This window comes from Urocitellus parryii, chromosome 9 (assembly GCF_045843805.1).
Source record: "Urocitellus parryii isolate mUroPar1 chromosome 9, mUroPar1.hap1, whole genome shotgun sequence".
NCBI classification, from domain to species: domain Eukaryota; kingdom Metazoa; phylum Chordata; class Mammalia; order Rodentia; family Sciuridae; genus Urocitellus; species Urocitellus parryii.
Window position 1 is genome coordinate 66,035,300 of NC_135539.1, and position 26,761 is coordinate 66,062,060.

Genomic DNA, 26,761 nt, shown 5'->3' on the forward strand with positions numbered 1-26,761 from the left:
AATAAATAAAAAAAATTAAAAGGGTGTTTGTCCAAATATACAAATGACCAACAAGCATATGAAATGATGTCCCACATCATTAGTCATTAAAGAAATGTGAATCATAATTACATGAGATATTATTGCATACTTACTAGATTAACTATAATACAAAAACCACAAAACATGTTGGTAAGGATATGCAAAAGATCTTCATACATTGTTGGTGGGATTGTAGTGGAAAAGTTTGGCAGTTTCTCAAGAATGTTAAACAGAATACCATATGACCCAGAAATTTGCACTGCTAAGTACACACTCAAAAGAACACTAGTCACAATAGCCAAAAGGTAGCAACAGCCCAAATGCCTAGGAATAAATGATTATATAAACAAACTGTGGTGTGCACACACAATGAGATATTATTCAGCCACAAAAAGATGCAAAGTACTGCTACATGCTACACGTGGATAAACCTTTAAAACACTACACTAAGTAAAGAAGCCACTTGGAAAAGGTTATATAGCATATGATTCCAGTTATATGAAATAATCAGAATACATAAGTTTACAGGGACAAAATGTCAGTGATTGTCATGAACTTAGGGGAGAAAATACACAATTTCCTTTTGGAGTGTTGAAAATGTTTTGGAACTAGATAGAGGTGGTGAATGTACATCATTTCATAAATATTCTGTACTGTCACTGAATTATTCACTTTAAAGTGGTGAATTTTGTGTTAATTTTACCTCTATAAAAAATGTTCTTTAGATTCATCCATATGCCTATGTATGCATCCCATTTTGTATATATACCACAATTTACCTATTTTACATATTAATAAATTATTGGGTTGAATCCAATGTTTATTTCTTTTGAAAGAAACATAAGCACATTCACAAAATGTGGTTATGAACATTTCTATACAAATCTTTTTGCAGATGTACGTTTCATTTATTTTAGGTAAATACTTAGGACTGCCCTCACCTTTTTTTTTCATAAAAGTGGGGGGAAAAAACCCAAAATGTATTATCAGTCTTAAAATGCATAGGTATCAAAAATATAACTAAAAACTCAAAAAATGGAAGCAATTTCAGATATTAAAACCAATGCTGTAATCTTAACTAAAGGCTCAACAAACTTAAGCCAATTAAACATGTCAAACTGTGAAAATAAAGAATAAAAATTAAAGAAAATTATGAAATTCTAGTACTATGTTAGCCAAAATTGGGACTATAGCTCTTTAAATACTGTTTACCTCTAAAGAGAAAATAACTCTCTTTCTTCTACATTTCCAAGAATGAATTATGTAAGAATAAAGATCTTTCTGAGGAGCCACAGTAGGAATTTATAGAAGAAAACCCAGAACCAGACTGCCTGAGGTTTAGTCCAGCCCCACCTCTTGATAGTTGAATATTTTATGCCTCGGTTTCATCATCTAAAAAACAAAGGTGATAATCAGATCCACTCCAGAAAGCTGTTGTGAATAGTGAATGACTTTGTTCCTGCAGTCTGAGAACAGCACGTGACATGTCGTAATGCAACACACTGCCACTGTCATCATCGTCATCATCCTTCCTACTTTCTACTTCATAAAATACCCTCAAAGCCTAGTAAGATAACCTATAGTTGTTCTACTGAGCAGCATTAAATAAAATTATATAACCAGTTAGTATATTTACCTAACTACCAGAGAAATTCAAATAGTTAAACTGTCAACATTGATTAAAATATGTATCCAGAGGGATTCAGTTAATGCGCCACCCCAAAGACATCAGAAAAGAGATCCATGGAGCTGTATAGTACTGCTGCACTAAAAGCAATGAAAACATGCTTCTGACATCTCACCACCAAACCTTACACCATTGACCTACCCATAGCAAACCTTCCTCCACCAACATTCTCAGGTCCATATTTTAATGCTATAGTATTATGAAAGAACAGGTTTTCAATATATTAATTGAAATCAGTGGCATAAAATATACTACATTTACTCAGTGTTACAAATTTTTCTCATAAATAAACCAAATAACATTGATCTCTGAACAGTGTGGATTGTAATATTACTGATATTAAATACCAACTGGGCCAATTAGACTTCTCTCTCAGGGATTTGTAAGTATTATGAGAGAGAAGTCAGAAATAAGGTATAGTGAGGGTTGTACCTCATACAGAGGTCAGTTCATGATACTCACTATGAACATCCTTTAAATCAGCCTTAAAATATCAGAGTTAGGCTTTGGAAGCTCAAATTTTAAGATATTATTATTGTTACTTAGCATTTAGTTGCTTTCCAAGTCCCAATTTCCAGGACCCTGAGTAACCTAAGGACACAACTGTCCTTAGGTTACATGAATAAATTTCTAATTTTTGTCACTATTCAAATACTTCCATACAGACTACCCAACTATACGTTCAGAATCACCTACAAACACAATACAAATTTTTACTAATGAGAAAATTTATATAATACCCACTTGCTTTTTTCCCCCCCTACATATTTTTTTTTTTTTTTGGGGTACTAGGGACTGAACCCATGTACACTTTACCACTGGGCTACATCCCCAATCCTTTTTATTTTGAGACAGGGTCTTGCTAAGTTATTGAGCCTGGCCTTGAACCTATGAAGATTCAATTCTGCTGCCTCAGCTTCTGCATGCCTCTGGGATTACAGGCATGCACCATCACAATTAGAATGAATATAAATTTTAACATCAAAAGTTATTTAAGTTCCTTAACAAAATGTTGCACAAATATAACAGCAGTAGACACCAGGATAGAATGTTTACTCATGGAATAAGTAGAAAGTAATTAATGACCTTATTCTTATTTTGATTACATATGAATATTTTCTCTAAAGATTTTAAAGGACAACAGGATGTTAACAAGATATCAATTACCCATTAGTAACTATTATCAAAACTGAAAAATATTTTTCTACCTAAAATCACCTTTTCCTGTAAATATTATTTCATCATAGTTACAGGAAACTAACCAAAGGAAGAGAAATAATTTTAAAAACAAAAAGTTTAAAGGTTTTGTTTTGGCAAATTAATAAAATCTCTTGTACCACTTAAATTTCTAATTATTTTACTTACCCAGTTTTCCCATTGTGTTGTTTCTTATAAAATATTTTATATGTGTGTACTTTTTTATGTTTTTAAAATTAAAATTTATGTTTTTAAAATTTAAAACAGAATTTTGGCATTATAACAAGATCTCTTAGGAGTGTAAACAAAATTCTGCAATTATATTCTTTCCAGTGTTTCTAGGCTTTGACTCTGATCATTACACTGGCGGATAGGATTCTATTACATTAAAACAAAACTCTATGAGAAGATTTCAAAATCTCCATAGGCTTAGAAATACGTTTTAAAGGAAATGAGATTATAAAACAAAAATGGTTAAATTCTACTGAATAAAAATAATAAATTTTGAGTCTACCTCTAAATAAGCTATATTCTATAAATAATTACATGGTCCAATGGTTGATCAGTTTAGTTGAAATGATATATGATTATTATGTTAAGTTAAATAGATCTTGTGGATTAAGCTGACAAAAGCAAACCTACATTTGAAGGAATGAGACACAACCAGGTAGGCCTATCACAAATAACTAACTCTTTAACTCAGGAAATTTTCCAAGCAGTCAGAACTGAGTGATGGTTACTTCTAAAAAAGTACTTAGGGCCTCTAAACTTGAGATCTCCCTGGCCTTTATGTGAACTGTCTTTAAAAGTATTCAGAAATATTGAATAAGTTTCCTTGATTTTAACTTCCTCAATGAAGGATTCATAGATTTACTCTCATAATATACTAAGTATATTCTACATTATCTACTAAACTTGACTGTATGTAAGTCAGACCATTTTTTAAATAATTATTTTTAAAAAAATTAAATGATGGAGGATATTAAACATAAGTCAACAGAAATAAGATGGTAGAGTTAAAAGAAGAGTTTGAATAGCTAATTTGAAAAAGGATAATAACATGTATTATAATGTCAGGTACTGGGTAAGTCCTCGATCTTAAGCTAATTTATGCCACTATTCCTCTTTTTCTCCCCTCACCCAAATCAAGCAGTTCTCCTTTCCAATATATTAGAAGTATTTTATAACCCGATTTTCTTATATACCCTCCAACCTTTTCATATTATTTTTCTAAGAAAAGAAATACAGACATTCTAGGCTTCATAAATTTCTTACTTAACAGTGAAGAATGTTCAACAGTATCTCTGGTCTCTACCTATTAGATGCCAGTAGCACAATCCCACTCTTCTTCAATTATGACAACCAAAGATGTCTAGGACATAGACATATATTTCCATATATACCCTGGTGAGCAATACTCTCCCCAGCTGAGAAGCACTTTAAACTGAATTGAATCAGGGCTTTGAAGTCAGCTTACATTGAAGAATCACTTTAAAGATAGCCATATGAAGGAATGCTGGTAAAGATATTATCTACTGTATTACTGTTTTCCATTATGAATATCTACAGGAGACAACTGTCTCAGACCTTGATGTAATCAGCATGCTTTCTTATGGATAACTGAGTATTCTTAACTAACTATACTCTCACTTTTTCTTTGATGACTGGAGCGCTCAAAAACAAATTCACAGTCTATCTTTGATAAAGGTGCATGAATTTATGAGTAATAAATCTCCTGAATGTCAATTCATTCTCAACCCTAAATCTATTTTTAACCTTATTTATTTTATTATAAAATGCATGTATTTTTGCATATTGGCACAAAACTTTTTTTGAATGAGATTAGGGATAAATTAACAAATAGGTAAATTATAATCTTCCCCAGCAGATCATACCCTTTGCTGCCACATTATCATTTCTCTCTAAATTTTTTGCTAGACAAAGATCCTTCAGTTTTCTTTAGCAAATGTTTATTTTCCTGTCAAAGCAAATAATTAACTAAATTGAATCACTTAAGTAAGCTATGGCATAATACATAATGATCAGCATAGTTTCATGTCTTTATATATTTATTAGATATGTATTTACCCCATGATAGGCACAAAATTCTAGATGTCAAATGCCCAGTGGTTCCCTGGCATCAGACTATCAGCCTGGAGGATGCTGGGAAGAAGACACACATTCTTTGTGCTCTTACTGAAGCTGGTTTGCAGTAAGTTTTCCTTTTCCCAACAAAAGCCTATTTGTAACCCATGCTGAACAGTGTTTGGAATTCAAACTAAACCCTAGTGCATGATAGATGGTGACAGAGAAGTGGCCCATACTGCATAAATGACAACTATGAAGTGTCCTACCTAGTTTTACATCCTCAGATTACTTTTGATAGTGCTGAAAGAAACCATTTTCCTCTTCATTTTAACCCTTATAACCTTTCCAAGACCTCAATTCAGATTTGTAAGATATGGATATTATAAAGGTACACTGATGGATAAACAATTTGTGGTAAATTCATAAAGAAGAAAATTAACCAACAACAACAAAAAGGTAATACTGTTAATACTCAAACATACAATATGGTGAACTTCAAAAATATGCATGTTACAAAAGACACAACAAGAATAAATTTACTGAAACTCTGAAAAAGACAAAACTAATTATAGTAACAGAAAGCAAATTAGCGATGGGCTAAGGTGAGGAGAGTAACAAAGGAATACAAGGAAATTTTATGGAATGATGGAAAGGTTATTTTTGATATCATATCACAATTGGGACAGTGGTTTCATAGAACATTTATTAAAACTCACCAAACTGTACACTTAAAATAGGTACAAATGTGGTATTCTTGCTAGAAATACATAAACTTGAACTAACAATGAGAAAATATTCAATAAATCCAAATTCAAAGATATTGTATAAAATAAAAACTGACCAGTACTTTTCAAAAGTCAAGGTCACAAAGTTTTAAAAATTAAAAAAAAAAAGAAAATAGAAAAAAAACACGAGGAATAGTCACAGACTGGGGGAGACTAAGGGGGTATGTCAACTGAATGCAGTGTAAGATTCTGGAACAGAAAGACACTAGTGGAAAAACTGATAAAATTCAAATAAAGTTTGTAAGTTAAAGCAATAATACCATACCTATGCTAATTCCTTACTTTTGTTAACTATATCATGTGTTATGTAAGTTTTTAACACAGGGAAAGCTAAATAAAAGCTATCTGGAAATGTTCTATACTATTTTTGCAACTTAAGTCTTAAAATTTTATGCAAATGAATAGTTTTTAATGGGTTCATTTGTTGTATGTAAGCTTTAACTAATTAAAGCTGATCTAAAATTTAAAATTAAAAAAAATAAATGTTATTAAGAAATAATCCTAACCTCAGCATAATTCTCTTTTTAAGCTCCTTAAATAATTTTTAAGTAAAATTAACTACAAGAAGATTCCAAATCTTCTTCTCTTCAATATCTGAGTCAATAAACCTATATGACAAAACGCAAAACACTCTTTCTCAAAAGGATCACTAAATTGAGAAAAGTTATTAATTAAAATAAAAATCTCAGATACCTTCCTGAAAATAATGATATCAATAATAAAATAATTATCAAACTGTAACAATAGAATTCATAAAACTTTGAAGACTACAATAAAAAATATTTAATTTCTATGATCTTACATCTGAAAACTCTTACATGTTTGAACTTCCAAACACATATTATCTCAGTTAATATTACTTAAAAACAGAACAACCTGGGTAGAAAAACATTCAGAGAAAAATTAATAATTTTACAGCATACCTCCTCTGTTTCCATTTTCTTCATCCTACAAAATAAAAAAACAATAACCATTTATAAATACACATTTAAAAACTGTTTTTAAATCATAGCAAGCTCAATTTAATCGAAACTAACCTCCCAATTAAAATCTCACTAAAAGTGTCTTTTGTCAGAAGGTGGAATCACAAATAGAGAAGAGAAAGCTGTAGATAAAGCCAACAGAGGATACTAGGAGTTCAGTTTTTGACATGTTGATTATGAGGTATCTAATGAAGATATTCAAGAGGAGTCACCAAGTCAGCAGTAGAACAAATGAAGCTGAGTTTGGGAGAGAAGGCTGACTGGTCATTACTACCCTGTACTTAAATGTGGTGACTTTAGAAGCTATTACAGGACCCCAAACTGTTTACATAAATGAATTGGTTCTAAGTTGCTACATATTTAAATTATTGTACTCAGTCTGGAAGTTTATCTACTTGGTTTGCTGCTTTCATGCCCTGTTACCTATATCTAGCTGAGAAATTAGAAACAACCTTTAAAAAACTAGTTAAAAAATTATTTATTCAAATACTTGCTGAGCCTCTACCATATGGAAGTTACCATGTACTGTAGAAAGAAAAACAAGACATTTGATTAAGGACTGATAATTTATTACATAATTTTTGACCTTTACTTTGGCTGCTCAAATGTTGTTTTCTTCTTCTTCTGGTTATAAGCTCTGTTCTAAGACCAGTAATGCTGCCAGCTAAGTGACATAATAAAGACATTGTTATATTAATTACATGCTTTCTAAAAGCTATACAATATGAATTTTTTTTAAAAAAAAAAAAGTCTTTTGGGGCTGGGGATGTAGCTGAGTGGGTGTATGTTTCCTCAAATGCATAAGGTCCTGGTTCAATTACCATTGCAACAAAAAAGGGGAGGTTTCAATGTTTATTTTTCATGAAAAATATACAAGACTGAGACCTATTTGCAAGATTATCTGTTCAAAATAATAGTATTAATAGCTGAAATTTACTGGACAATTATTATATGTCAATTCCTGTTCTAAGTGTTTTGTATGTACTATATCATTTAAACACACAACCAGTGAGGTCAGAGAGTTAAAAAAGAGATGGGACTCAAACCTAAGCTCTTTTGACTCCAATGATTATGCTATTAACAATTATATTATGCTACTGAAATTTCTAGAAATATTTCCCATTAGGAATATACTTTTGGGGCTGGTGTTGTAGCTCAGAAGTAGAGTGCTTGCCTCATATGTGTGAGGCATTGCGTTCAATTCCAAGAACCACATATAAATAAGCAAATAAAATAAAGGTCTATCAACAACTAAAAACAAATTAAAAATTTTAAATATATATATATATATACTTTTAATCTAAGCTTGGTAAAATTATCTTATAAAAACTGTAACTATCTATTTGTTGTCATGACCCAAAGCTTTTATTCAAAACAAAATAAAAAGATTAAAAATACTCAACCCTAAAATATAATTATCAAGTACTCTGATATGTAACCTAATATATTAGTAATATTATTTTAGACCTTTTTAAGGTAAAGAAGAATCTTAGCCAGCAGTATTACAATATTTCAGGAAACCCACGCTGGTAAATTTTACTTCTAAATTAACAATTATTTATAATCCTTAAAAGCTATTCTGATTTTAAAAAGAGGAAAACATTTTACTAGAAAGATGTACTTAACAAAAATATAACAAGAAAGAGATGGTTTCCGGATACAATTAGATACTACCTTTTAAAAACAGATTTAGTTCCTTGAATACATATTTTTTTTTTAGAATTTTTAATATTTATTTTTTAGTTCTCGGCGGACACAACATCTTTGTTGGTATGTGGTGCTGAGGATCGAACCCGGGTCGCACGCATGCCAGGCGAGCGTGCTACCGCTTGAGCCACATCCCCAGCCCTCTTGAATACATATTTATTAGCCATAATCAAACCCTAGGTCTGGTACACTTACCCATTATATGACCCAGATCAGTTTTCACATCTGTTATATAAGACTGCTCCATAGGATTTTGGTGTGGATGAAGTGAGATAATGGACATAAAGAATAGTAAAGAACAGAGCAAGTATTCAATGTGTCAACTGCAATCATAATTAGTATGTTTCCCCTTTTGAGACTGTATTGCTATCTGGAACAGTATATTCATTTCATGTACTCTGACAAGAAGCCGTTTTAAAATCCTAACTCACCATCATATTACATATCTGAAAGTATTGTTCTAATCTTGTTAATTTTCTATAACTATCAAAATATTTTCATGAATAATTTCTGCTGTATACTTTGCCCAGAAAACTTACCACTTTTCTAGATATTAGGGAAATGTTACATATTAGAAAAAAATAGAATGCAGTCTAGAAGACCTTGAAAAATAAATCTGGAGTTTAGAATTAGTTTGACCTTTCAGAGAAGACTAAAGTTTTTGTTCTAGAAAATGAAAAAAATCTTTAAAAAAAGATAATCAAAATGAAAATACAACAATAAGATAGAAAAAAAAAAAAGAAAAGACAGTAGGGAAGGCAAGTATGTCTGGGAGACCAAAAAGAAATAGAAATGTACTTGTGTTTTTTCCAAGTTTATTTATCTTACCTTATATGAAAACTGAATTGCAGACTCTGGGGGATAAACAATAAAATGCCTTAATGTAAAACCAAAGCCTTGAGATGTTCTTTTCAGCATAACTGTTTTGGGACCTGGCCAGGAGAATGTTTCATCTTCGGATGGTGATACAGTTTCACTTTGTTCATTTCCATCTTTATTTTTTGATACCTAAAGTTAAAAGATTTGTAAAAGTTAACTAGAGAATACATTATATGTGCTCACTTAGAAAAAAAATTACATGTGACATACAATATCTGAATACAGATATGAACTTAATGGAAACAAAGAATTATATTCTGATTCATAAATTAAATGTATTGAAACAAATCATGTGATCATCAAAAACTAATATTTTTTCTAGAAAATTATGTTATGAAAAATTAATCAAAAGCAAAAAGGAACTCTTGGAAATTAGAAATACAATCACTAAGATTTAAAATGCAACAAAGGAATAAAAGATAATAAAATCTCACAGTGCACAAAGAACTAAAAAACAAATTATGAAAGAAATATGGAACTCTCACAAATTAAGTCCTAACCTTATTAGTCCAATGGCAACAAAAATAATTTTAAAATAATAGAAAAGGACTTCGGGTTCTGAGCACAAACTTAGAATCCACATCGATAATCCTTCCAACATATCCTGGTCTTTGAACTCTCCTGCACTCTTGGCTTTGGCTTGGTCATGAGTGAAACTCTTTTACTCAAAATCAAGAACCCTACTTAGACCCATCACCTGCTTCTCCCTCTTACCCCAGCCCTTACAATTATTCAATCTGCGGATCTTACCACCCTTTCCCAGTTCCTTACCGACCCTAAATCTTTAATTCCCTCTTAAGCCAATTTCAACTCATTCCTTCCGTCTTCTGACACATTCTTACTTGCTCAGTCACCTGACAAAACCTAACCTCAGATAAACCAATACTGCCTATTTTAGATCTGTTCCTATGCAGACGAACATGTATGGAGAAAAACAAAAATATTTTCATTTAAATCATGATCATTAACCTCAATACACCCCATAATGCTGTCAAGTCAATGATAATACATTCTCTCTGGTCCATTCAGCTAAATGTTTCATCCCTTCTCCCCTTCTCCCTTGTAGCACATGACCCTACTTTCTATTACATTAAGAAAGTAGCAGCAAAGAAGAGAGAACTTAATCTTCTGTCACACCTACCAGCCTGTCTGCAATTGTGCCCATGATCCTGTCTTTTCTCTAGAAAACAATGGATACTGTCCAGTCTCCTAAGGCCCTGCCACTTGCATTCTAGATCCCATCACTGTAGTATTCAAAAATATGGTTCCAGTAATTCTCCCCTCTCTTTTCTGCATCATCACTCTATCATTCCCATATGCATCCACATGTTCTGCAACTTCTTTCTTTCATCTTAACTACAAAATTGATACAACCTCTCTAGTAAACATTTTGTTTGTCAGTTTCTCCTTAGAGAAAAGCTTTTTTGTTTTGTTTTGTTTTGTTTTGGTACTGGGGATTGAACCCAAGGCACTTGAACACTGAGCCACATGTCTGCCCCTTTTTTGAATGTCATTTAAAGATAAGGTCTTACTGGGTAGCTTCGGGCCTCCCTAAGATGCTGAGGCTGGCTTTGAACTCACGATCCTCCTGCCTATTCGTCCCAAGCCACTGGGATTACAGGTGTGCACCACCAGCTAAAGCAAAGCTTTTGAAAGTTATATTTGCCATTTTTTTCCCTCTCATTTTCTCTTAAGTCTCATTAAACTGGGCTGTTACCTTCATAACTCTTTAAAACTGATCTTGTCAATATCACCAATGGCTTCTACACTGATAAACTAAATGGTCAGCCATTATCTATCAGATAACATGGGGATTACTTCCTCCTTGAAAAATTTCTCCACTTTACTTCCCACACTGATTTTCCTCCCTACTTATGGGCTATTTTTTTCTTGGTCTCCTTTGCTACTTTGTCTACTAAATTTCTGAACTTGGAAGTATCCAAGACTCAGTCCATATACTTCTCTACCATATTCTTGTCATCTGGAGATTTCATTCAGTCTTATGCCTTAAACACCATGTATGTGGATGACTCCCAAATATTTATCTCTAGCCCAGACATCTCCACAGATAGGTATCTCAAACTTTACCTGTCTATACTGCTGATAAGACTTCAATTTCAAGTCAGCCTTTTTGAAATGTCACCTTTATCAAACAGAAAATACTTGAATATGCTTGATTCTACTATATTTTTTATTATCTCTTACCAGTAAATTTATCTATTCTTCCACAAAGATTTGCTTCATATGAAGATGGGAAGATAGCTAGATAATAACATTACCCAGTTGAATTTGCAGTAGGAGTAACTACATTATTAGAATGTGAATAAAAGTAAGGTGTAATATACAAAGTCAACAGTATTTCTACAGACTAGCAATGAGTAATTGAAAATTTAAAAGATTTATAATAAAAAAAAATGGGGGTTGGGCTCAGCAGTAGAGTGCTCACCTAACACGTGCGAGGCCCTGGGTTTGATCCTCAGTACCACATAAAAATAAATAAACAAAATAAAGAAAATAAATTGGTAAAAAGAGAAAGACATTTAAAAATATATATAATTAATTAATTAATTAATTAATTTAAAAAGTGGCACTAAAATGTGAAATATTTAGAGATAAGTCTGAAAAAAAGACTTGCAAGACCTGCAAACTAAAACTCTGAAAGGCTACTGAGACATATTAAAGAATACTTAAATAAATGAAGAGATATACCATGTTCATGGTTCAAAAACCCATACCTCTTCCAAAATTCATCTGTAGATTCAGTGTAATCCCAATCAAAATCCCAGGAAACTTTTGCAAAGAAGCTGCTATTTCTAAAATTCATGTTAAAATGCAAAGAACCTAAAATAGCTTAAACAGCTTCAAAAAAGAACCAAGTTGGTATGCATATACTACAAGTCAAAAACGTATAGTAATCAAGATAATACAGTGTTAGAAACAAGAGACATAGATCCATAGAACAGAACAGAGTCCAGCTGCAGACCCACAATAGCATGATGCAGTGACTCTACTCCTAGGTATTTAAATCAAGAAAAACATGAATATCTGTACATGTTTTTCTTGATTAACTTCGTACAACACAAATACTAGAACACAACAGTCCTGGTACACCTGGCTATCCACACGCAAAATATATAAAACTTTTATCTCTAACTCATATATCACATACAAAAATTAATTCAAATGATTATACACTTAAAACTACTGGGGAAAAAAGCAGACAAAAATCTTTATGAACTTAAGGTTAGGCTGAGATTTCTCAGATATGACATCAAAGAGCCAGGTGCGGTGGTGCATGCCTGTAATCCCAGAGACTAGGGAGGCTGAGGCAGGAGGATCACAAATTCAAAGCCAGCCTCAAAAACTTAGCAAAGCCCTAAGCAACAATCTTCAACCCTCTACCTGTGCAAAAGGGGGCAGAAGATGAGCATACTTTACCAAAGAAGTCTACCTGGATGCAAATAAGTATTATGAAGAGATAACCAACATATAGTCAATAGGAAAATACAAACTAAAACCACAATTATCACTACATTCCCTTAGAAGTACTAAAATTATAAAGACAAACTATACCAAGTGCTGGATGAGAAGGATAAGAAGCAACCGAAACTTTCAGATACTGCTAGTAAGAACCTAAAATGGTACAAACACTGGAAAATAGCCTGATAGTTTTTCAAAAAGTTAAATATATTTTCTCTACTATATGAAGAAACCATTCTGTTCCTAGGTAAATACCTAAGAGAAATCTGAAAGTACATGTTAATATAAAGATGAATACAGAAATGTTCATAGCAGCTTTCTCTGTGATAGCCACAAACTGGAAAATATCCTAAATGCTTATCAATAGATGAATAGACAAATAAACTGTAAATATAAACAACACAAGATTACTTAGCAATGAAATGAAATGAACTATGGATTTATGTAGCTATGTGTTAATTATGCTGACTTAAAGAACCCAAAGCAAGAACTAGTACATACTACTATATGATTCCATTTGTATAAAATCCTAGAAAAAAATGCTAAAATCTATTCTATACTGACCGAAAGTAGATTAGTGGTTGCTCAGGTAGGTGGTAGGGAGGGAGATACCACAAAGCAGCATGACGAAACTGGGGTGGGTGAGTGATTAATATGTTCATTACCTTGACTATGGTAATGTTTTCAAGGGTGCATACATGTGTAAAAATGTCAAATTATATGGTTTAAATACATGCAATTGATTATATGTCTAGCATACCTTAATTAAGATATTCAAACAAAAATAGAGGTAATGAAATAACTACCAGGAAACTCAGGAAGAGGCTATCAGAGGTGGCAAAATAAAATGCATACGAAAGAAAGGGTCTGAAATCTGGAAGAAATACAGAAGTTTCTTCAACAGCATTGTGATGTTGAAATCTATAAAGAGTTTCTAAGGGTTCATTTTATTATGCCATATGATGTCAATATGTATTACATATATTATTTTGTATTTATCAAATATACACATAAACATTCTTAAAAGTAATTCTATTTAACATTGCAAAAATTAACAATCATTTTATATCTAAAGGATACTACTCTGAATAGAAGATTCTATTTTGATTCTCTCTCTTTTTAATCTAACTCAACATTTTAATTTTCAGTTTTAGCACTGTGATTAAGAACTTGGGCTGAGGTTGTGGCTCAATTGCAGAGCGCTTGCCTCACACATGTGAGGCACTGGGTTCAATTCTCAGCACCACATTAAAAAAATAAACAAAATAAAAATATTGTGTCCATATATAAATAAAATATTTAAAAAAAAAGAACTTGGGATCAGTCACTAATCCTGGCTCTGCCATTTGCTGATTTTATAATAGAGGACAATTACTTAACTTCTATTAAGCCTCAATTTTTTCACCCATAAAATAATAATAAAGCACTCTCTCAAAGAATTAATGTATACTCAGTGAGAAACATATGTAAAATACCAAGCATAGAAACATTTAATAAATATTAGTTCCTTGTTCTTTCTCTGCACACACAATATATACCATCTTCTCTAATTATCTTTTTAAATTTATTTTTCCTGGTAATCCTTTAAGTCACAATATTTCACAATGTTTTAACATAACTAATGTGCAAAATGCAGTTGGAAAGATGCATTAAAGCAAACTTTCTGAACTTCAGCAAATAACAGAGACTGTGGAAACAAAGCTGATTTAAGCAGGCTGGAGTTGTGGCTCAGTGGTAGAGCATATGGATGAGGCACTGGGTTCAATTCTCAGCACTACATACAAATAAATAAAATAGAGATCCAACACTAAAAAATATTTTTTAAAAAAGCTGGGTTAAGCAATCAATAGATGAGAAGAAACTGGATCTTACATAGCAGATAGTTTTTTCCTCCCTATTTTTAGCTCTTTGGATGAACAAGAATTCTACAGTCAACTATAGAAATTTCGGATCACAAGTTCTAAGTCAGCCTCAGCAACTTACTAAGACCTGTAGGAAAATAAAAATTTTAAAAAGGGCTGGAACTCAGCGGTAAAGCACCCTGGTTTAATTCCCAATACCCACCCGTCAAAAAAGAAATTTTGTATGTTAGAAACTCATTATTGATAAACTTATCATATATCTCTCCTTCTCAGATTTTGGGTTTGTTATAACACTGTCAAATAAAATTATACGAGGCCACTACATAAAATAAGCTCCTTCACTGGGCCCCAACAGATGAGACTAAAAACCAAAATGGAGTCACTCATACTAAAGTTTCAAATCAAACTGAAACTACCTTGTTGAATGACATTCTGAGAAAACAGGAGAGAGAGATAACAACCAAATTTCCAAACAGGCCAGTTTCAATCAGCATGATAATAAAGTTCCCTCTGCTGTAACCCTTACTAAAGAAAGACACTTGAAGTAACCTGATGTTAACTAGTGTGTTGTTTTCTATTGTGCCCATGCTCCCCACCTGCGCCTGTGCCCACCCTACAAGGAATGCAACTATGAAATGACCAATCTGCTAATTGTTTCTGCTTTCTTTAGATCTTCTGTCTATAAAACCAACCCCTTCTGCTCATATCATGGGAATATTTATTCTGTTTTATTGAGTAAGGTGTTTCCCTATTCCAGAATCACAAATAAAGCCAATTAATAAGATAATAATTTGTTGTAATTTTGTCTTTGGACAACACCAAACTGATCAACATGGAGAATTCAAGCAGTCCCAAGTGACTGCAAAAGTGATCAGATGATTACTAGGTAGAGTCTGGAAGCTAAAGATTATTCTAGGCTTAATTACCCAAACAGTTTGGTTAAGCTTTAAGCGGGGACTGGCTTCTCCTTTTTTAATCCAAATGAAAGCATCATTTTGCATATGCAGCTCATGCTCTTAGCTCAAGCACTCCCTCTTCTTGTTCATTAAGTAAATAGTCACAGAGAATGTACTTTGTATACAACACAGTTTCACAAAGCATAGCTCCGAGGATGAACAAAATATGCTCTAAATTTTTAATTTATTTTTTAAATTAAGCATTTCATTTTGAGACAATTTTAGAGTCACAGGTAGTTGTGAGAAATAATAGAGAAAGAGAGAGCTCATGTAACCTTTGCGCATTTTCCTTCAACAGTAACAGGAAAACAATAGTATCATATTACACCCAAATATTGACATATATAATCTGCCTATCTTCTTCAGATTTCCCCATCTTTACTAGTACTCATGTTTTCTTTTTTATTTGGGGGGCTGGGGGATTCTGTGCAGTTTTACCACATGGCTAGGTTTGTGTATCCTCCCCCAACCAAGGTATGGAACCGTTAGTTCCATTACCACAGGATCTTTCCTATACTCCTTCATAACTATACCTACTCTCCCCCCTCACCCAGTCCCTAACCCTGGGCAACCACCAATCTATTCTACCTTTCCATCATTTTTGTAAATTCAAGAATGTTATAAAAATGGACGAATATTATACTCAGCAATTGTTTGGGATTGGATTTTTTTTATAATTTTCTGGAGATTCATTTAGGTTGTTGAGTGTCTCCATACTTCATTGCTTTTTATTGCTTGCTTAGTAGTAGTCCTTGGTATGAATGTGCTTCACTTAATATATTTAATTATTAACCTGTAAAAGGACATATAAGGGCTAGGACTGTAGCTCAGTGGCAGAGTATTTGCCTACCATGTATAAAGCCCTAGGTTTGATCCCCACAAAAGGAAAAAAGAACATCTAAGTTGTTTCTGATTTGGGCCACTTTTTTAATAAATTTACTATGAATATTCATGGACTTATTTTCATGGAATTATTTCTCTGGAATAAATATCCAGAGTACAATTACTGTTTTATGTACATTTGGACTACTATAATAGAAAGCATAGGCTGGGTGGCTTATAAACAATGGAAATTTATTTCTTACAGTTCTAAAAGGTGGGAACTTCAAGTTCAAAGCAATAGTAGACCTGGTGTTTGGTGAGTGTCTTCTTCCTCAGAGATGGCCCCTTCTTGTGGTATTCTCACATGATGGAAGTAGAAGGAAGTTCTCAGGGTCTCTTTTTAAAAGGCACAGATCCATTCATCAGGACTCTGCCTTCATAACCTAATCACCTTCCAAAGTCTTCACCTCCTAAAACCATCAATGTGAGGCTTAGGATTTCAGCATATACATTTTGGGAGGACACAAACATTCACACTACAGCATAAAGTAACTGCATGCTTTATAAGAAACTGTCCAATTCTTTGGCAATTTTATATTGCCCACCAGCAATCCGTGAATGCTTCTGTTTCTCCACATCCTCCACAACATTTGGTACTACTATTTTTTAGTCACTGTGATAGGTACGTGATATCCCGTGATCTTAATTTACATTTTCCTAACAGCTAATGAAGTTGAATTTCTGTTCATGTGCTCATGTTCATGTTGCCACCTTGATTACATAATTTAAAAGCACAAAAGACTGAGATTTAATCTAAGTGAGCCCTTTCCTACTACACCGTAATAAGAGTAAACCGAGATACAGATTTGGTTAAGTGATATATCCAAGATCATGGCTGACTACAATCAGGAAAAAAAGTAAAATCATGGTTTCCTGAATCTGAGGCTAGAATATTTGCTATTACATTATTTTTCACTGTCTCTTCCTAACTTATAACCTGCCTAGATTTTTGCCCCAATAGCTCTTTGATCTAATTTACTGCCTTTTTTTTTTTCATTTTCTTTTTCTGTAGGACTCTAATACTTTAAAAACTATGTGTATTAAATTCATTTCTAGTATATCATTATTACTTGGCCTCACAGCTCCCAAATACATTCAAGTTTTCTTTTAAATTATATAGCAAACTTGGATCATGGTTTCATGTTGCAAGTTTCTGAACTAGACTTGCTATGTCTGGTTTCAGTGGACTATTTATACAAAAAGAAAGGATGGGATGAAGAGGAAGCAATGTCTTTTTTGCTGTCTGCAAACTAACATTTTAAATTTATTTGTTCTAATTTGCCATACATGACAGCAGAATGAATTTTTCAATTCATAGTACACATACAGAGCACAATTTTTCATGTTTCTGGCTGTACACAAAATAGAGTCACACCATTCATGTCTTCATACATGTACTTAGGGTACTGATGTCCATCTCATTCCACCATCTTTCCTACCCCATGCCCTCTACCTTCCCCTTCCTCCCCTTTGCCTTATCTAAAAGGTCCTCCCTTTCTCCCATGCCCCGCCCCATTATGGTTCAGCATCCACATATCAGAGAAAATATTCGGCCTTTAGTTTTTTGGGATTGGCTTACTTCACTTAGCATGATATTCTCCAACTCCATCCATTTACCTGCAAATGCCACGATTTTATTATCTTTTGGTGTGGAGTAATATTCCACTGTGTATATATACCACAGTTTCTTTACCCATCTATTGAAGGGCATATAAGTTGCTTCCACAATTTAGATATTGTGAATCATGCTGCTATAAACATTGATGATGGCTATGTCACTGTAGTATCCTGTTTAAGTCCTTTGGGTATAGAGCAAGGAGTGGAATAGCTGGGTCAAATGATGGTTCCATTCCAAGTTCTCCAAAGAATCTCCATACTGCTTTCCATATTAGTTGCACCAATTTGCAATCCCACCAACAAACGTATGAGTGTGCCTTTTCCCCCACATCCTCGTCAATACTTATTGTTGTTTGTATTCTTAATAGCTGCCATTCTGACTGGCATGAAATGAAATCTTAGAGTAGTTTTGATTTGCATTTCTCTAATTGCTAGAGATGTTGAAATATTTTCCCATATATTTGATTGACTGATTGTGTATTCTGAGAAGTGTCTGTCATTTCCTTGGCCCATTTATTGATTGGGTTCTTGGGGGTCTTATGGGGTTAAGTTTTTTGAATTCTTTATACATCCTAGAGATTAGTGCTCTATCAAATGTGTGTGTGGTAAAAAATTGCTACTATTTTGTAAGCTCTCTCTTCACCTCACTGATTTCTTTTGCTAAGAAGATTTTCAGTTTGAATCCATCCCATTTATTGATTCTTGATTTATTTCTTGCACTATGGGAGTCTTGTTAAAGAAGTCAGGGCCTAATCCGACATAATGGAAATTTGGGCCTATTTTTTTTTTTTTTCTATTAGGTGCAGGGTCTCTGGTCTAATTCCTAGGTCCTTGATCTACTTTGAGTTGAGCTTTGTGCATGGTGAGAGATAGGGGTTTAATTTCATTTTGCTGCATGTGGATTTCCAGTTCTTCCAGCACCATTTGTTGGAAGAGGCTATCTTTTCTCCAATATATGTTTTTGGCACCTTGTCTAATGTGAGATAACTGTATTTATGAGGGTATGTCTCTGTGTCCTCTATTCTGTACCATCGGTCTACAAGTATATTTTGGTGCCAATACCATGCCATTTTTGTCACTATTGCTCTGTAGTATGGATTAAGATCTGGTGTAGTGATGCCACCTGCTTCACTCTTCTTGCTATGCATTGCTTTGGCTATTCTGGGTCTCTCATTTTTCCAGATGAATTTCATAATTGCTTTTTCTATATCTATGAAGATATCACTGGGATTTTGATTGCTATATCTTGTTTCATTGAACTATTTATACAAAAAGAAAAGATGGGATGAAGAGGAGGCAATGTCATTTTTGCTGTCTGAAAACTAAGATTTTTTTAATGGTACAGCTCAGTTGTTGTAATTATTCAACCCATCCAGAATATCACATTGAAGTCCCTCTAATCTCCTACCTTTTCCCTGCAGGAAAGAGGGGAGGGTTACATTTTCATGGGCCTGTATACAAAAAAAAAGAAAGAAAAAAGAAAGAAGTAGCAGCAGCAAAGAAATATTCATATGTTCCTTCTTCACTCCTTCTACATACCCACAGTGCCTATGATCTCTTGGATTATACAAAAAGGGCAAGCTGTGGGAACACACAGTGAAAGACCCAGCAGTCATAGACTCTCCACTTAAGAAGACCTTTAATACTATTCCTCTACATACATCTCTTTTCCCCATGATGAGCAACCAAGTCATGTACACAAACGGCATGAAAGGGCAAGAAGCCAAGGAATGACTACAGTAATAGCAGTTAAATTCCTGTGGACTGAGAACTGTCATTTGATTCCCTTAAAAGACTTCATAACAAGGTCATTTGATTGAATAATACTCAAGGTTAAAAGAAGCCAAAATAAAGGATAAAAACTAACTGTAAAAGTTAGATATAATAACTAGACAAAGCAAACTAAATGAAGGGTGAGAGAAAGTATAAGGGGAAAACACCCATCGTATAACAATACAAGTTATATAAGCCTCACATAGAGAATACAAACCGGCATGACTGGACTTAGAAGATAGTGGGAATGTTCTAAAATATTGTGATGAAAATTTCACAACTATATAAATCTTCCACAAACAATGAAATGTATACTTAAAATGGGTAAAAATTTTTGTTTGTAAATTATATTTCAATAAAGATAGATCTTAAGGGGGGGAAGAAACCTTAAATCAAATTGTACAAAGTCTAAATTTTGTCAGAGAGAAAAGAGAGAGGGCTGTCACACAAGTAAATATAACAGTTATGAAAGAATATTGGTATACATAACAAATATATGTCTTAAGCTATCTTCTATAATTATTTGTACTTAAAGTAGAATTAGGTCAGCTTCCTAATACATTCCAGAAATTACTCATGATAAAGCATAAGAAAGTATGTTATATTGTGCTCATCTTAAATCAGGTACAATGGCACAAACCTGTAACCCCAGCGACTCAGAGGCTGAAGGAGAAGGACTGCAAATTCAAGACTAGCCTCTGCAATTTAGGAAGGCGTGAAGCAACTTAGCAAGACCCTACCTCAAAATAAAAGGGGTGATAATGTAGTTCACTGGTAAAGCACTGCTGGGTTCAATTTCCAGTACTCCCCACCCCCAAAATTCCTAACATCGACTCATGCCCAGTAGGCAGGCACACCACCATTGAGCAATACCCCCACCAGTCAAAACTTTAAGATTTTTACATACATCACAAATGTATTGGAGAAATGGACTCACAGTGGTTCAGTAACTTACTAAAAACAGACAGCTAGTAAATGATAGAGTTAGCCTACTCTTTCCAGAACATGCCACATGTAGAAAGGGAGTAATGACATGCTCAGAAACAATTTAGATATTGCTTGTTTTTAACCCACTTTTCCCACAGTCCTAATGCTAGGGAGAATTAATCTTAAAGCAAATAATCCCTCACATACCAGGACTGATAGGATATTTCTCTGCAAAATGTTTCCATGTATGTGGAAACCTAATGTTTTGAATTAAAGAATTTTACTTGTTTAATTTCAATTTAGTTAAGACTCTTAAATACAATTTGTATATGTTAATTATGTGTGGTGATGGCCACCACACACACTATTCCTCAAGTACTGAGAATTGAACCCAGGGGTCCTTTAACACTGAGCAACATCCCCAGCCCTTTTTTCTAAATTACCCAGGCTAGCTTTGAACTTCAATTGTCCTACCTCAGCTTCTTCCCCAGTAGCTTGAATTATAAGTGTATGCCACTATACCCAGTCCTCACAACCATAATGCTCTCACAACTAAAAGGTTAAAGATCTAGGTGACTTTTGCCCATAATATTTCAAATTAAACAGTTGGAATGAATTTTTTGAAATATAAAAACTGTCAATTTTTAAGACTATTATTCACTTGGACATTCATTTATAATACTTTTATATAGCTGACTTTTATAAGTTGATAGTTGACATAGGTCCTTTCTGCTGTTGTTTCTGTATTGTTTTGTTTATGGATTATTTTGAATTGCTGGTATTTTCATGATATGATTTCCTTATTTATTCAGGTTTCTGAGTTTCTACTGTAATTTTTACCTAAATAGCACTTTTACATTTTTCTGATTTACTTTATTTCAGATCCCAACATTTCAAAGCTCTTAAATCCTCACTTTTAAAACTTCAAATTCATAGCTATTTTTAAGTTAGAAAAAATGTTGTGAATCATCTAGAAATGTTTCACAAATAGTTTGACTGCTCTGATGACTTAGAAAGTTATTCTGATATATTTATGACACATATAATCTGGTAACACTATTATCAGTCTTAGAAAATCACAATGCACTTCTCTTCATAACCACTGATCATTCAGACCCATTTCCTAAGCATATTTTCCATTGTTTAATGACATGTTTAGTATATGCTTATCTAATTCTCTCCCTTGGTCCTCCTAGGGACTGTTGTCTTCATGATAACAGGGAACGTTTTGAGTTAATTTTCTAAAGTTTAAAAAAAAAAAATTTCAAAACTATGCCTGGAATGAGAATCCTTACTTTCGTCTGACATTTATATAACTTTTCTTATAATCTTAAATCTTATTCCAGAAGATTAACTGATTTTAACTAGCATATTTTCTACAGTCATTGTTTCTTATTTAATAGTCTCTGAAATTACTTTCTAATTCTGTTATTAAAAGTACTCATCAAACACAGTAGAGATGCCTGGGAGGTGTGAGATCTAGATGCCTGCCAGAAAGAAAAGAAAAGAGTTTGATGAAGAGCTAGTCACTGTTTGCTTTGGTTCATTTATTTTCACTGATGTATACAGTTCTTGTAAATATACCACATCTTATTTATCCTTTCTCAAATAAATGGAAATAGGGGTTTTCCCTAGTTATTTTGCTTGTACAATTTTTTAATGTTGCTAAGAAAATCTTCTTATTGTAAAGATATACTTTATACCACAGTTTCTTCAAGGTAGTTACTCAGTATTTATATGATTTCTTTGTTTTATACACACATGCGGTGTTTAAGTGGTTTCTTTAAAATAGGATGTGTTTTTATAGTATAATGCCAGAAGACAGCTTGTTAATAAACAGTGAGTTTGAAATGTATGATCTGGACTCTAGCCAAAGCAGTCACCACTCTTGTCTACCCCTATCACCTCTCAAAGATAAGAGAACAAGGTTAGGAAATCACCTGCCCTTTGGACATGCACAGGCTTTGTTCAATATTTTGCCCTCAAAGTTTCATTCATGCTCCCTTAGTACTATCCTCAGAGAAATTAGAAATCATCCACCTCCTACTTTTAACTAGTGATTTCCAGCTTTGACTTTAGAGAAAAACAAATCAAATGAAAAATATTTTAGGGGCCAGGGTTGTGGCTCAGTGGTAGAGCGTAGAGCGCTTGCTTAGGAGGTGTGAGACACTAGGTTTGATTCTCAGCACCACATATACATAAAATAAAGGTCCATCAACAACTAAAAACAAATTCTTTTAAAGAAAAGTATTTTGTAAAGCATTTAGTATATATTAAGTAACTTGCAGAGTTGTTTCCTAAAGAACAGAAAGCTCAAATTCTACTTTATAAAGAATATTTCTATTTAATATATTAATATTTAATAAATATTTCTATTTAATATTTGTGACTATAATAAAAATTCTTCAAATATTAATTATGATTAAATATGAGGACACAAGATCCCAAAAGTTCAATTAACAACTGCCATATTTAACTATTAACTTTGAGAGGATATTTTGGCATTTAAAAAATGAGTCTCAGAAAAATATATATTTCAAGCATTTTCTTTTTTAATGAAGGTTTAAGGAACTTAAACGAAAATTTCAAACTAAATACCTGCCAAAAACAAAATTTTCCAGGAATATGTAAACTTTAGTTGACTTTTTTTTCATAAAAGTGCAGACTAGAATGACTAAATCCAATATATGTTTAAAAAGAAAAAATTTAATAATGTAACTTTATCCATTCACATATTTCTTCCTCAACAAATCATGTAGCAGTTCTATATTAACAAGATTAAAATTTCTGTTTAATTGCTTTTTCCCTTCTTATCTTTTTGTAAATATGTAACATCCTAAAGGCAAGAAGTAAGCTAAACATGCAAACCTCTTCTTTTCCAGATATATTAATGTACCAATAGAACTATCTTATTCAATATGACATTAATTTGTTTCTAAAGTATCATCGTATGAGAGTACATCGAAGAAAAGATACTACACTAAAATTAATTGGGGGGGGGGTCCCCACAGTATTATTCAAGATGAAATCAAATGGCAATGCTCCTATATTCCTACTAGGAGTACAATCTTTCTGTAGACTTCCTTGGCACTATCTATTCACAAACATAAATTTTACACTGTTTAAGCAAGTTAACTAAATAGTAACAGGGCAAAAAATCATAAGATATTCATCTCAAGGTACAATAAAACTCAAATTGGAAGCTATTTAAATGTCCAACAACAACAAAGAGCAATGGTTAATTACAATATAGCTACTGAAAATTTTTCAATGGCATGGGAAAATGCACAAGGTACAATGCTAAGGAAAAAAGAAGATATAAAACTTCACAATATGATCCAAGTTATTTTAATCTCACAAACCCATACACACAGAATCTTTGGAAATAGGAGCTTTTTATTTTTTTCCTAAACAACTCATGTATTTCCCATAGTGAACTTGCATTCAAGCAGCAGCAACTTTCCACATCAGGCTGCAATGTTGTATAGCATATGCCTGCTAAGAAGTTGTATTAGTTTTGACATTTTTTTCTGTGCTAATGTTTTTCTCAGTGCCAAAAACTTAGGCAAAAACTTCCCAACCATTGTACTCTGATACTTAGAAACACTTTCCCGGGTCCATTATTAAAAAGAATGCCTTTGTTATACAACTTTTTACCATATTATAATTACTCATTTCTATAATAATATTTTTTATCACAAAACAATTTCCTGAAGACTTCCAAGTTTTATTCCAGTGCTCAACACAAAACCTTAACAGAAAGGAGACCCTCAAAAATTGATTAAATTTGCCATCTATGGTGATGCACACCTATAATCCCGAGCGGCTCAGGAGGCTGAAGCAGGAGGATTGAGAGTTCAAAGCCAACCTCAGCAAAAGTGAGGAGCTAATAAGTAATTCAGTGAGATCCTGTGTCTAAAATAAAATTAAAAATAGGGCTGAGGATGTGGCTCAGTGGTTGAGTGCCCCTGAGTTCAATCCCTGATACCAAGAAAAAAAAAAGGATTAAATTTATACGAATTAAATGAGTAAGGTTTACATAAACTAGAGATAACAAAAAAGAAAACTATCACTGAAAAACTTTTTTTTGAGGAATTGCTCATATTTACATATTTCCTCATTTTTCTCCTGAGATGGTAAATGCATAAAGCACTGTTTCACATTAAAAAGGCGAAGGTCTATTCTTATACATATTTTCTTGAAGTTATAAATCACAGGTAATACAGTGGAGATATTTTCAAAGTTATTTTTGGTGATATGAATAAAATCTTGTTTACTCTGAGTAAAAGAACAGACTGTATCCTCAAATTTAAAACAATTATCTCCTTATCCATTGGATAGACAGGAATCAAACTTTAATGTCAGTCTTAAATTTCAGATTATCCTAGCTATTAATAAAAGAATAAAATCCGCTCTGAACATATACAAGCAGTACCAAGCAAATGGTCATATCTATATCTGGTGCTTTCACTGTTCAACAGCACCATGATGATCTAGAGCATTAGAAACTCATCTTGTTTAAAATACATGTTTTCCAAATATAATTCCAAGTGTAGCATCAACAATGACAGCAACTAATGTTAACAGTGAACTCAACTTCATTAGTTACCACCTCAGACTATATAATTTCACAGAAATTTACTGCTAAAGGAAACTTGGAGATAACAATCCAATTTGGTCATTCACCATCTTATAAAACAATACTGAAACTCCAAGAGGCTAAGTAACTGGCCTAAAATTACACAAAAATTAGTGACCCAAGCTATTCACTCACTAAGGTCCAAATTAAAGTAGGATAGGTCAGGAAGACAAGAGTACTCCAATGATTCAGGACTAAGTGGAAAAACAACTCAAAAAATGCTGAGATGATCTGCACATGTGTAAAAATATAGTTCTTTATGTCTGCTAGGGTAAAAGCATTCTGTTAATTAGCTGTCAATGAATGTAGATCATCATAGTCTGATATTTCCAGGAATGCATGCTGATACATAAGATGAAACTGTTGAGTAGGAAGTGTAAAAAGAACAGCACCAAAAGGGCCTAGAATTGCTAATTTTTTTTAATGTTTTCAGCTTTCCTTTTTAAATAAATTATATATATATATATATATATATATATATATATATATATATATATATTAGTTCTAGTTGGACACAATACCTTTATTTATATATTTTTATGTGGTGATGAGGATGGAACCTATTGGCCTCCCACATTCTAGTCCAGCACTCTACTGCTGAGTCACAATCCCAGCCCTGAATTGCTGAATCTTAAAGATGAGGTTTTCTTTTTCTTTTCTTTCCCCCTATCCCAAATCTATGAAAGACGGATAAAAACAGAAACTCAATATATAAAATACCCATTATACAGAGCTGCTCTGTTTGGAGATAGAGGCAGGGGAGTTTACATAGAAACCTGCTCTATCCTGATACTTCCTTGGAAATTTGAACAGTTAAAGAATTTAAAAATCATAGACTTAGTTCAACCAATTTATTTTACAAATACAGATATTGAGGACCAGAGAGACTTGCTGATGGTTTCACAGCTAATTAGTGACAAAGGTGAACTACAACTGAATTTACCAGTCTCTAATCTGGAACTTTTCCAGTACACCACACCATTAACAGAATATTTTAGTAATTTGAGGACAACAGCTAATGGGTAACATTTCATTTTTCAACAGCTAATGGGTAACATCTCATTTTTTTTCTTTATAATTTATATTCATGAGATATATAATATAAGCAAAAAGGAAATAACTTATTTACCATTCCCCTTTAGTGAAAATGAGGTCCATATTTTTTATATAACTATATATACAAATGTATATATCCTTCCAGACTTTTTTGTAAATATACACAAATGTATACTTTGGAATTTTTTTCTTCTCAACTACTTAATATTTTACAATTGTCTT

General features: G+C 32.9%; 1 protein-coding gene across 7 annotated transcripts in view; it reads right to left on the reverse strand.

Annotated features, from left to right (window-relative positions):
* Positions 1-26,761, reverse strand: part of Arhgap21 (Rho GTPase activating protein 21) — a 135,659-nt gene that overhangs the window by 67,833 nt on the left and 41,065 nt on the right. For all 7 annotated transcript variants that reach the window (XM_077803031.1, XM_077803030.1, XM_026401187.2 and 4 more), the window contains exons 3-4: positions 9,297-9,476; positions 6,702-6,726 (exon numbers count right to left, since the gene is read on the reverse strand). In XM_077803031.1, the coding sequence (XP_077659157.1) occupies positions 6,702-6,726; positions 9,297-9,476 (205 nt within the window). The remainder of the gene's footprint in view (positions 1-6,701; positions 6,727-9,296; positions 9,477-26,761) is intronic.